The sequence below is a fragment of the Arachis hypogaea genome, chromosome 1, assembly GCF_003086295.3.
Source record: "Arachis hypogaea cultivar Tifrunner chromosome 1, arahy.Tifrunner.gnm2.J5K5, whole genome shotgun sequence".
Lineage (NCBI taxonomy): Eukaryota > Viridiplantae > Streptophyta > Magnoliopsida > Fabales > Fabaceae > Arachis > Arachis hypogaea.
Genome location: NC_092036.1, coordinates 95,157,149 through 95,170,722, shown reverse-complemented (window position 1 = coordinate 95,170,722; position 13,574 = coordinate 95,157,149). Strand labels below are relative to the sequence as shown.

Genomic DNA, 13,574 nt, shown 5'->3' with positions numbered 1-13,574 from the left:
ATAATCAATCCGAGTATGAAGCCCTGGTCGCCATACTCAGGCTTTGTATAGATCTCCAAATACACACAATCAAGGTATATTGTGACTCATTGTTGGTTATTCAATAGGTAAATGACCTATTACAAGTAAAAGATTCTCTTCTATCTAAATATTTACTATTAGTCAAAGATTTAATTTCACAATTTAAAAATTTTGAAATACAATACATACCAAGAGAACAAAACCAAAGAGCCGATATTTTATCAAAGCTCGGCAGTACTCAGTCCGAGATCTCCACATTACATCAATTTTCTATAAAATCTGTGTTGACTTGACAAAAGTGGTAAGTGTTACTCAGGAAAGTGATTGGCGGACAGATTTCATAGATTATCTACAAACGTCCCACATTCCAGAAAATATTGATAATGTCAAAAGGTTCTGAAGACAAGCCACCTTTTTCACATTGCTGAACGGAGCATTATACAGACGAGGATACACTCGCCCCTTACTCAAATGCCTCAGCAGATCCGAAGCCGAAATAGCACTGTCGGAAGCACATGAAGGGATCTGCGGAACACACACAGGAGCTCGAAGCCTAGCATCCAAAATCCTCCACGCCGGGTTCTTTTGACCACACTAAAACAAGACATTCAAAACAAAGTTTAGACTTGTATAAATTGCCAAAAGCACGCCCCAACCATCCATATTCCAGCCGAGGATATGCATCATAGCGATGTCACATGGCCTTTCAACCAATGGGGATTGGACATTCTCGGCCCGTTCCCTACGGCGCTGGGCCAGGTAAAATTTCTCGTAGTTGGAATTGACTACTTCTCAAAATGGGTCGAGGCCAACCTTTAGCAAAAATAACATCACACCAGATAATATATTTTGTTTGGAAGAACATTATTTGCCGTTTCGGCATTCCTCATTATATCATAACTGACAATGGTTGCTAGTTTGTCGATCAGAAATTTCAATCTTTTTTGCAGAACCTCAAAATCAAACAACATTTCGCCTCTGTTGAACATCCTCAGACGAACGGACTAGCAGAGGCAGCAAATAAAGTGATCTTGCACGCACTCAAGAAGAAGCTAAACGACGCAAAAGGGCTATGGGCCGACCTCATACCTGAAGTCCTATGGGGATATAATATAACACCCTAATCATCAACAAAAGAGACGCCATTCCGACTTGTCTACGGCTTTGAAGCAATGATACCACTAGAAATCTCCCAAAGCTCAATTAGGACACAGCTCGGCGACCATGATGAAGCTCGGCGAGCCGAGTTAGACATCATCGAAGAGATCCGAGATATAACCACACTAAGACAACGCGCTGCACAGCAAACATTATCTCGGCGCTACAATAAGTCGGTTAGAATCCAAACATTCGACAAAGGAGACTTGGTCATTCGAAAGACAGAAGTCGCACGACGTCCACCATCACATGACAAACTTGCCGCAAATTGGGAGGGCCCGTATCGAGTTACACAGGTCCTCAGCAATGGAGCATATAAACTAGAAACTCTAAATGGTACAATCCTACCCAACACTTGGAATGTATCTTCCCTAAAGAAATTCTATAGTTAAAGCTCAAGGACAGGCTTGTACTCTTTTTCCTACTACCAAGATTTTATCCCTAAAGGGTTTTGCTTAGAGAGGTTTTAACGAGGCTAGCCTACCTGAACCTTTGTATCCAAATGATTGCCAATATTACTATATGAATAAACTCTATTTCATTCTTTTTTTTTATACCAACTCTATCACTATATCATTCCAACGTTTGCTTTTACAATAAATATCATAGATGCAGATTCATCTATGGTTTCAAAAAGACGAGTATCCTCGCCTGATTCCAATCCGAGCATTCTCGGCAAACTTTAAAAGGAATATTCTTAACAGAAATTCCCATCAATTACGCAAAGGCCTTTCAAATACTTAAAATCCAATTCGGCCACAAATAAACAAAAAGTCAAACAACTCTATTAGCAAGCTACAAAATAGCAACTATCAATAACTTATCACCAATCAGGTCATCAAAACACAAATAAACATAAACAGTACTAAAAGAAAGATTACAATAATATCCTAAACATTCTCTGCCTCATCCTCGACAACGCTATCATCCTCAACCATTTTTCCATCTCGGACGATCTTCCCAGGGTCCATCTCAGACAGATCAGCATCAGGCACAAGGAACTTCGCCTGTAAAGACGCCCTCTCAAAATCCTCAACAAACGAATCCAAAATCTCATCACTCTTTTTCTTCTCCATTTTTTTAAGCTTAGCAGTTACCTCAATCAGCCGAGCCTCCATACTCGCCAAGTTAGCTGCTTTCTTTTCAAATCCTCAACATCATTGGCATAATTCTCTTTGGTCTCCTTCAATTGTTTTTCAGTTTCAGTCAGCTTATTCTGAAGTTTGGAAACAATGCCTTTAGACTTACTCAACTCTTCTTTCAACAGCAAAACCTCATCCTTCTCCACCAACACCTTTTTATGCTTCAGTTCCTGACTACGACCTAAACTAGCTAACCTCAAACCAACCACCTACAAACCACAAACAAGAAAACATATAAGCAACTCCCAACAAAAACAACAACCATAACACAACTAAAAGACCTTACTTGCATATACTGACCAACAGCCATTTCGCCAACCTCATTTGCCAACGATACGTCAGCTTCAGACTGACAATGCTCATCGGCCACAGTCATATAGGAATACTCCTTCCTCCATACATATAAACCCTCACTATCTTCGGTCATTTCATGCAGCTTTTTCTGATTCACAACAAAAGCATGAATCTCCTCTAAAGAAACCCTCTGTTCTTTCTCACTAGTATCCTCGGACAAATCAACCATGCTCGATTTCCTCTTCTTTGCAATCACCTTCCTCCGCCCCTGATGAGGTTGACTGATTTCTCCAGCTCTACCACCTTTTTTGCAATTAGACGATGACACCTCTTTCTCCATGTTCTTACTTTTAAAACGCGACCTAAGTGAAGCAGCTGACACCCCAGGATACTTACCCCCTGCAGATTCAAAAAACAAAAACAGCAACTAAGTAAGGCTCAAATACACAAGGAAATCAATAACACATAAACACAACTCACCCATATAATCTACCACAGCAGCCCTATTTTTCTCCTACTTTAATAGTTCAAACATGGAGATCAAATCTTTCCGATCAATTTGTTCTACCAAAAACTCAATAATACAAACATTCCTCGGAGTAATGACTTCAGCCCCGAGTATGTTCTTGAGGTTCCGAGCACCACCACAGCGGAAACCTCTCAGCCAAGAACTTGTCAATATAAAATGAAAACTCTTTTTCAACATTCCTCACCTTCAAATACATCTCCTTAAAGTCCTTGAAAGAGGACTTATACAATTTGAAGATACCAAACCCAGGAGTACTGTTCAAATTAACCCAACCCCCTTTCCAAACTCATTTAACTTGAAATAAACAAAAAAACAAATCTACAGAAGGATCCTTCTCAAGAAATTCCATCAGTATTTCGAAACATCGCAGAAACACCCACCCATTGGGATGCAATTGTGAAGGAGCACAGTTTAGTTGCTTCAAAATTTGATATTCAAAGACTGTAAATGGCAACCTCACCCTCAGTTCTTCCAACACACAACTATGCATATAAAAATACTCAAACCCATGCCTCCTATGATAAACCCTATCCTCATTACTGCATGGCAGCAACTCAACCTGAACTCCAGACCCAGGCCTAACGATTCTGCCGGTATCAACCTCCTTCACAGCCGCATCGTCCCAAAACAAAGATATCCGACCGCTTACATCCTCACTAACCCAGTCATAGGATCAATCAATCTCCCATTTCTTCTCCTTCTCAAACCCCATAACCAAACCCAAAAGCAAATACAAAGAAGCAAAAAGCAGACGATGAATTACAAAATAAAAGAAAAAGCATGCATACCTCTTTTACTCATTCTGTTTTCGAAGAAGCAACACCAAGGGTCAGGGATAAGCAACTCAGTTCCCAAACCATTCACTTAACCACATTGTAAAAGTAACTGCTACCTCAATCACATCAAACGATGCAGTTGCTTTAGAAAGATAAGAGACTTTAATGATCCATTACTCTTTCTCTCTCCTCACCAAAACAATGCCACGACTCCCCACGTCACAAACATAATGACTTTTTAATGAAGTAAGTTGAACTGGGGGCTCACTCAGTAACCTATCCAACCGAGTTATAAATCTTCAAGAAGCTCAACCTGCTTCATTAAAAACTCTTCACAGGCCAAGTTTGGGGGCTGTGATATGGTCGTAATAAATGAGATATAACTCGGTGTAATCCGTTATGAGCTATAACTCGGCGTGGTCCGTTATGAGCTCACCCATTCATAAGCTATAACTCGGCGTAATACGTTATAAGCTCGTCCTTTCATAAGTCATAACTCGGTCAAATAAGTGCTTCCATCATAACCGATGATATAACGGTATACCAGTAAAGATATGTTATCCACCTTTTTATAAACGACCTTAATACCAAAAGCGTAACGGACGAACAACCTACCATATAAAGCAAGGTAAAGTGTTCTTTTCACCACATTCAAACAGAATAATATACTGACTTAAGTTTCGGAGTGCCTTTATAGGTACACTCCTCCTCCTCTTCATTGCTCGTACTTTCACGACACAACACGAAGGAAAAGCTTGGTCTCAAGAGTTGGACGTTCAGCCTCTGAGGACATAACTTGGTTGATACCTCTATTTCGCAAGCAAGATCACAGACAATCGAATTTATTATTGTTGCTATAATAAACCGATTTGTTTTGGTTTATTAGAAAATAAATTATTAACTAGTTTAATAAAGATGTCCAATAATATCATAATATATATAAACATTTTTAAAAAAAATATTCTTAGTGTCTTTATCTAAGTGGTCTCCTTAGATAGTATGTTCTATTCAAATTCAGTACTAGTCTATTACTCATCTAATAAGATTTGATAATGCTTAGAGTCAAAGGTTTGATCACATAACTTGAGAGTTTGTTTCTTCAGTAACCCCCACACTACTCCCACACCCCCCTTTTCAATAAATAATTATGATAACATGCACGAAATACAGAAAATGATTGAGCATTATTTTAATAATTTGACAAGTTTAATTAAATTAGGGAAGGAGGAACTATCTTAAGAAAAAGTTGCCATCCTTGAAGCAATGAATGCCACACGGCTATAATAAAGGCACATTGATGGCTTTAAGCTCATCGATAATTGGTGTAAACATTAATTAAAGACAACAAACATTGTACTACTTAATTTGATGTCACTCTATCTAAGAATGTATAAGTAGCAGTTGCGTGTGGGGTCCAGTACCTTAGAAGGAAGGAGGGATATGGGTCCCATAGCTTTGGATCTTCAAACGTATATAAACAACTTGGGAGCTTCAAAGATTGTGTTTTTAGTTAAAGCCTCTCAATCTCAAAAAAATGGAAAAAGAAACAGCTTTTCAAGTTTTGTTTTAGTTTGAATGTGTTGATAGGAGAAGAGAAAATGGAGAGTTTGGTGATGAGTGGGAAGAAGCTTTGTGTGATGGTGTTATGTTTGTACTGGGTTCATGCAGTGACAGCTTCTGTTACATATGATCACAAAGCAATTGTTGTTAATGGGCAGAGAAAGATTCTGTTTTCTGGTTCTATACACTACCCCAGAAGCACACCTCAGGTACTTTCTTTCTTAATCATGTTTTTCTTTTATTAATCATTATTTTTAATTGTATTTTTTCATTGTTCATTGATGGGGTGAATGCATGTAGATGTGGCCAGAGCTTATTCAAAAAGCTAAAGAGGGAGGGGTGGATGTTATTCAAACCTATGTGTTTTGGAATGGCCATGAACCTTCTCCAGGGAAAGTAATTCACTTTCCAAAAGATTTGCATGGTTTTTATTCTTTTATTTTAAAAGAACTGGAAAGAAACTAAAACTAATATACTTTAGCTTACAAAATATTTCAGTATTATTTCGAGGATAGGTACGACTTAGTTAAGTTCATCAAGGTAGTGCAGCAAGCTGGACTTTATGTTAATCTCCGAATTGGTCCCTATGTATGTTCTGAATGGAACTTTGGGTAATGATCTTCATAATTTGGCTTATAATTCAATATAATAATTTAGGAGTGAAAGGAGCTTATACTAATGCTTATTGCTTAGTCAACACTTCACATGCTTTGTCTACTGTTCAGGGGTTTTCCTGTTTGGCTAAAGTTTGTTCCAGGCATTGCTTTCAGAACAGATAATGAGCCTTTCAAGGTATTAATTAATCATCAATTCAACCATCGTACTTATTATTATTAGATTATAGAAAGATTATCAATTTTTGTGATGCTGTAGGCAGCAATGCAGAAGTTCACTGAGAAGATTGTGAGTATGATGAAGGCTGAGAATCTGTTTGAGACACAGGGGGGTCCAATAATTCTGTCACAGGTAAAGTGAAGTGAATGGGATTGCTAATTATAGCATAGCTTTCAATCCTGCATTTTGTTTGTTTATGTTATGAATTTTGTGTTGCAATTTCAATTGAATGTGATGTGACAGATAGAGAATGAGCTTGGACCAGTGGAATGGGAAATTGGTGATCCTGCAAAAGCTTATGCGAAATGGGCAGCTAAAATGGCTGTAGGTCTAGACACTGGTGTCCCTTGGATTATGTGCAAGCAAGAAGATGCTCCTGACCCTGTTGTAAGCAATCTTAAACATCTCATTTTCATTTCGAAATTGAGTCTTCATCCTTCTCTCTTGTTATCTCAATTACACTTTGTTATAGATTGACACATGCAATGGGTATTACTGTGAAAACTTCACTCCCAACAAGAACTACAAACCAAAAATGTGGACAGAAAACTGGACAGGCTGGTTAGTTCAACAAATATAAATGCTAATCCAAATATGGGAATGAGTTAAATGCAAAAACTCCAGTTATTTGATTTTGTAGGTGCACTTATTTTGGTGGTGGAGTTAATATTAGACCAGCAGAAGACTTGGCATTCTCAGTTGCTAGGTTCATACAAAATGGTGGTTCATTTGTTAACTATTATATGGTATCATTCTGCTTATGACATGTTCATATTTTTTCCGAGCTTTCGATTTGAGTCTAATATGTTCATATTTTCTGGTCCAGTATCATGGAGGAACTAACTTCGAGCGAACATCTGGTGGCCCCTTCATTACCACTAGCTATGACTATGATGCTCCAATTGATGAATATGGTATGCAAATTAAATGATGTAAAGTCAATTTTAGCAAATTGCACATAAAGTTGCAAGAATATGAGATATCTTTTGTTGTCAAACTAACAGGACTTTTAAATGAACCAAAATGGGGACATTTGAGAGATTTGCACAAAGCAATAAAGCTGTGTGAACCAGCTTTGATATCTGTAGATCCAAAGGTGACATCACTTGGAAATAACCTCGAGGTAATTAATGTCCCTAAGCTTCTATATACATGATTATGATAAAACCAATTAGGTTCCGTGTATTGCAAGATTTGTTTATTTTGTTTGTTTGTTAATGTCTTAGGCACATGTGTTCAAGACAGATTCTGGTGCTTGTGCTGCATTCCTTGCAAACTATGACACCAAATCTTCTGCAAAAGTTTCATTTGCAAATGAGCAATATGAACTACCACGTTGGTCCATAAGCATTCTTCCTGACTGCAAAACTGAAGTTTTCAACACTGCAAGGGTAAGAGATAATTCTGCTTGCTATCTCAAAAATGTGATATAAAAACTCTAGAGTTCAATACTTAGTTGCATTCAATTTTATGCAGATTGGTGCTCAAAGCTCCCAGAAGAAGATGACTGTTGTAAAGAATGCATTTGATTGGGAGTCATACATTGAAGAACCTGCGTCGTCCAGCGAAGAGGATTCCATCACAGCGAATGCGCTTTGGGAGCAGATCAACATCACTAGAGATTCTACAGATTATTTGTGGTACTTGACAGAGTAAGCATCTTGCAACTTATCATATTTGTCTTTGTCTATTTGAGTTCTAGACCACTTAATTAAAGCTTGATGCAAGCATGCTGTGTTGTGATCCCATGTTCAGTGTCAATATTGATCCTAATGAAGGTTTTATTAAGAGTGGAAAATGGCCTCTTCTTACAGTAATGTCAGCAGGCCATGCTTTACTAGTTTTCATTAATGGCCAACATTCAGGTGAATGAAATTAGTAACTTTGTTTTTTTGTTGGTGTTGTATTTTGATGAAATCCAGTTTACTAATCCATATCATGTATGTGACATTATGAACATAGGAACTTCTTACGCTGGAGCCGACTTTCCTAAACTAACATTTAATCAAACTGTTAATCTAAGGGCTGGCAACAACAAGATTTCTTTACTTAGTATTGCCGTCGGCCTCCCGGTTAGTTCTCCTGGAAATTTTCTTATTTACTTTTGTAACATTTATTATTTTTGAGAAGTTTCTGACTTTTTCAACCTTAAATTAATGTTTCAGCATGTTGGCATACACTTTGAGACATGGAATGTTGGGGTGTTAGGCCCTGTGACACTTGAGGGTGTAAATGAAGGGACCAGAGATTTGTCTCACCAGAAATGGTCTTACAAGGTTTGTTATAATGTCATTCAATTTTGATGAATGGTTTTATGGTAGCAGCAATAGATTTTGCATACTGTTTGTTGGGCAGGTTGGTCTGAAAGGTGAAGACTTAGGCCTTCAAACCGTGAGTGGGAGTGGTTCTGTTGAATGGGCACAAGGAACCTTATTGGCTAAGAAACAACCTTTGACATGGTACAAGGTAAGTAAGATTCAATATTCAAAGCAATCAGCACATGTGTTCTGATTTCTGAGCCATTTTATGTTCAATGCTATTATCAGACAAATTTTAACAAACCAGAAGGAAATGATCCATTGGCTCTAGACATGATCAGCATGGGAAAAGGTCAAGTATGGATAAATGGCCGAAGCATCGGCCGCCATTGGCCAGGATACACAGCACACGGAATTTGTTGGGATTGCGACTATGCCGGATCTTACACTGACAAGAAATGCAAAAAAAACTGTGGAGAACCTAGCCAGAGATGGTAAGAGCTATAGCTGATACAATTACACAAAGTAAAATGTTATAAGCTCATTCATCTTTCATCAACTTTTATATGATATAAATAGATAATATATTATCTTATCATCGGTTTTATGCTAATCATGTCTTGTTTATTATTCAACAAACTGTTTGATTCACAGTTGAGTTCAACTGGCCTTTAGTTCAAAACATATTCATTCAATCTTGGCATTCAACAGGTACCATGTTCCGAGGTCATGGCTGAGGCTGAGTGGGAACTATATGGTTGTGTTTGAAGAATGGGGAGGTGACCCTACTAGGATTTCTTTGGTGAAAAGAACAACAGATAGTGTGTGTGCTGATATATATGAAGATCAACCAACTCTGAAGAACAGGGAGAAGCTGGATTCTGGAAATGTTATTAGGCCAAAAGCACATTTGTGGTGTCCTCCAGGACAAAAGATGTCACAGATTAAGTTTGCTAGCTATGGTTTGCCACATGGAAGCTGTGGAAACTATAGACAAGGAGATTGTCATGCTCACAAATCATATGATGCTCCTCAAAGGGTATTCTCCATTTAATAGAATAGAACTGTCAAGCAAATATGATAGAACTAGTAATGTTATATTACAACATTTGAAATATCATCAGTTAACTAATAAAGTAACATGATTCAACATACCAAAGTAGATGGATTGGCCCATACCAAAGTGTTAGTTATTTCATAAAACTAGTAATTTATGTACCTCCAGTCATTGCCATATATCCTTATTCCAAAGTTGGGACTTCCAATTCTTGAACCGCCAACCGGGATGGAATAAGAGAACTAACTAACTGCCAATATCACACAGAACTAATTTCTATATTAACAAAATTGAAACACAATTAGAATTCAATTCTAACACAAAAGTTGCTTCAAAACAATGTCACTCACCCAATGTTTTTGTATTTAACTTTACTGTTTTGGTTTTAGAACTGCATTGGCAAACAATCATGCATGGTAACCGTTGCTTCTGAAGTTTTTGGGGGAGACCCATGTCCAGGAATTGCTAAGAAGCTCTCAGTTGAGGCCATATGCAGATAGGAACAGTCTCAGGATCAGCATTCAAAGTTGAAGCCCAACAATTAAATAGCTGAATTGTATAAAAAGGATTCCTCTTTCTGACTCATTGAGCCCAAACTGTTTCTAGTTTCTTGCTAAGGTCCTTTTGTTCTACACCAATAATAATCATCCACACCACAATCTTTTTTCTGAGATACACATTAAAGGGGTTTGGGGATCTTTATCTTTTAGGCTACATCAGCTCTCACATCATCTTCTATCCTCTTTGTGTTTCACATGTTCCTTAGCCTCCCTAGGCCATTGGTGATGTGAGTAAACGTTTTTTCTTCTTTTCTTTTTTTCCCAAACTTTGAAGATGTTTACAAATGACATACAGATAGATACAGTTACTTATGACATTTCAGTATGTAGATGAATTGTGAATTGATATACGATACTTCACTTAATTAGTGAATTCATATAACTATGAAATTTAGCCCGAGTTATTGTACTGTAAAATTCCAATTCAATTCAAATTGATTGATTCAATTGTCTCATCATCATGATGTGATGAATAACAGCATAATTCTGAATTACAAGTGGCTATTATTATACACATTTAACATAATCTCATTATTGTATTACCCAACCTCAAAGTTTTCCAAATTATAATCCTTACTTTGCTGTATTTTATTAAACAGTAAAATGATGTTAATGTTAATTTGTTAAAGTTAAGTTAAATTATATAAATTAAGGCATCAAATCTAAAAAAGTAGTAGTAACTAATCTAAAGAGTAGGTAGGTCCGAATCCACAGAATAGAGTTGTGATGGCCGAAAGCTTAAGGTACGTACGTTAAAGTATTGGGATTCAATCTTGTTAAGTACTTGTGGAACTGCTTTTTCAAAATGCTTATTCTTCCACCCTCCTCTTCCCTATTTCTTTCTCCACTCATCAAATTGTGGCACTCAAAAACAAATTATTAAAAGAAGATTCTACAGGCTCAAATGAACTAAAGACTTTGTTCTAAAGAATTTTATGTGATTAATAATTTTGTAGCCAATGTGTAACCAATAATTTCATTCCGTTTTGGTAAAAACTCAGGTGCAGTGAACTTCATGAAAAGTTGATAGTTCAGAGTTGTTAAATGACAATTTAGTCAAACCTGTCAAATTATTTAATGACTCTCAATTATCAACTTCACATGAAGAAGTTGTAATTATATTTAACAGAGATCGATTTCTTTTATATAAAGTGAAGAAGGCTATCATCTATACAAAGAGAATGCTAAGCAGTAAAAGTAAAAGATAGAAAAGACAAGATAAAGCAAGCAGACAATTATTAGCATTAAAGCTCCAACTGTAGGTTGTAGGCTGTGTAGGCAAGTTTTTATGGCAAGCACATCAGACAAAGCCTCAATCACTCTGACTCAAGTAATAACTTCTCTTTAACATTTTTTTCCCAGAAAATCACAATTGGTCCTTCATAATGCAGAATTTGTATTGGAGGCCAATTAATCACTCACCCCAATGTATTGAAAATGATATCTTAATTTGCATTAGAAACTTACTTTAATATATTATTGCAGAGGCCCACCTTCCACTATTAGAATTCAGCCACAGGATAGCTCTCAACCTTTTCTCCTCAGCAAATCAAATAGTGGTAAGAGAAAAACTTTTCGTAATTTATTTTCCCATTATTATACTAAGAATTAGTCTAATTCTCCAAGATTGTGCTTGTCCAGCTAAAATATTGTGCATTGCTTCCTTTGTTTCAACTTTCATGGGATGGAATGTGACTTTCTCTCCAAATGAGAGGAATATTTATCTTATGATCATAGAGTAAAAGAATAGGGCAAGTCAGTGTACAAGCATCTCGCGTTAATGCAGGATCTAGAAAGAGTGTATTATAAGCCGTTAAACTTTTAATTATATCAGTAGCTGATTCCACGCTTATAATCAGAGAGTATATAAAGGGGGAAAAAAATCATAAGTCACACCTATATTTCTCACATTGCTAAGAAAATGGACAATTTTCAAACACCCTATTGGCCTAAGATTATGACTAAACATGTAGATTTTGATCTTTCTTTACTGTTAACTAAAGAATGTGCCCCTATATCACCCACCACCAAGGCTTTCATAAAGCAAATTCCAGAGCTCCAATGTGATAACTTATTATATATGTCATCTTCCCCTTTGTCATCATTAGCTCTTCAAAAGTGAGAAAAAAGTTAATGTCATTAGGAAAGAACAAAGGGATAGAGTCATGAAGACCTCTTAATCATGTATAATTAAGCTTTTAATGGAAGATTTGCGAAATAAAAAAGAAAAAAAGCAGGATCATTATGACAGAGAATTCAGAAGCGTAAGGTTAAAGAAATGTTACTTTGTCCAAAGGTGAATTGTGATAGGAAGATTGAGAAAAGAATGATTAAAGTACATCCAACTGAATAACAGAAAAGCAATAAGTAGCTAAAGGGGTTGATGAGTAATAAGTGTATTACATGGACATTTGTAATTGATGAATAAAGAAACAAAAAGAAATGAAACCATGGGCTATTTGCAACATCCATTGCCAAATGGAGAAGAGCAAGAGGTCAAGCAGGGATTTACATTTGATTCAAGAGAGCACTTGCCAGTTGCCACCATCTGCATGGAGGGTACAAGTCAAATAAGCAAAGCAATAATGGTTCAACTTTGTGTTTTATTAATTTCTCTGCTGAAGAGGATAGGAAATTATTACAGGGGCAAGTACACAGTACACTTTTGATTAAAGTAATCAAATAATGATGCATGGATAGAAGATTACACGTGTCGTCACTTCAATGGCCCCTACCAGTATGTTTAATCCAATAAGGACAAAGCACCTAAAGATTTTAAAAGGTGGGGGCACATTAGACACGAGTATTTCCTTGCATGGCAATTATATTTCTTTGATGATCTGATTCTGACTCATCATGTAACTGGCAAACTGCTGAAGCTAAAAGCAGAATTATTGTAGACATCTAAAGCCTCTGATATTTAGTTCCATGTGATGCAAGGATGACAAAGGTGAACACTATTTAGTATTTACTTCCATAAAATTTACAATGTTACTTCTTAGTACTTAGAACTAGTAACTGTCTAAAATGATTGTGAGTGTGAGTGTGACATAATACATACTCCCACATACAATACAATACAATACAATACAATACAATACAATACAATACAATACAATACAATACAATACACGTAGTCAGGTATATGCATTATGGTGCCATGGATGGGACAGGGTTGCTGTCTATGTCATGTTCATTCATGAATCCTGATCAGGAGAGCAGATCAGTGCAATGGAATCAGATGGCCATAAGCATATACAATTCTGTCTCATTGTTATGTTAAAGGACATTTTGGTTACTGCTATGATTGACCCCTACTCCCTCATATAGCCACATGGGACCCCACCATTGGGTGCCTCCATCTCAATCACATTCACCTCAACCA

General features: G+C 36.8%; 1 protein-coding gene across 2 annotated transcripts; it reads left to right on the top strand.

Annotated features, from left to right (window-relative positions):
- Positions 1-5,390: 5,390 nt before the first annotated feature.
- LOC112697190 (beta-galactosidase) lies at positions 5,391-10,571 on the top strand. 2 transcript variants are annotated; one of them, XM_025750265.3, is made up of 19 exons: positions 5,393-5,689; positions 5,781-5,876; positions 5,979-6,091; positions 6,206-6,272; positions 6,354-6,446; positions 6,558-6,701; positions 6,787-6,875; positions 6,955-7,060; positions 7,141-7,228; positions 7,319-7,437; positions 7,541-7,705; positions 7,791-7,966; positions 8,070-8,179; positions 8,277-8,386; positions 8,480-8,590; positions 8,670-8,780; positions 8,861-9,066; positions 9,284-9,611; positions 10,019-10,571. In XM_025750265.3, the coding sequence occupies exons 1-19, from the start codon at positions 5,519-5,521 to the stop codon at positions 10,127-10,129; spliced, it is 2,514 nt and encodes an 837-aa protein (XP_025606050.1). In that variant the 5' UTR covers positions 5,393-5,518; the 3' UTR covers positions 10,130-10,571. The 2 variants fall into 2 exon arrangements, with proteins under 2 accessions (XP_025606057.1, XP_025606050.1); XM_025750272.3 differs by lacking the exon at positions 5,781-5,876 and having other exon boundaries at positions 5,391-5,689.
- The last annotated feature ends 3,003 nt before the right edge of the window (positions 10,572-13,574 follow it).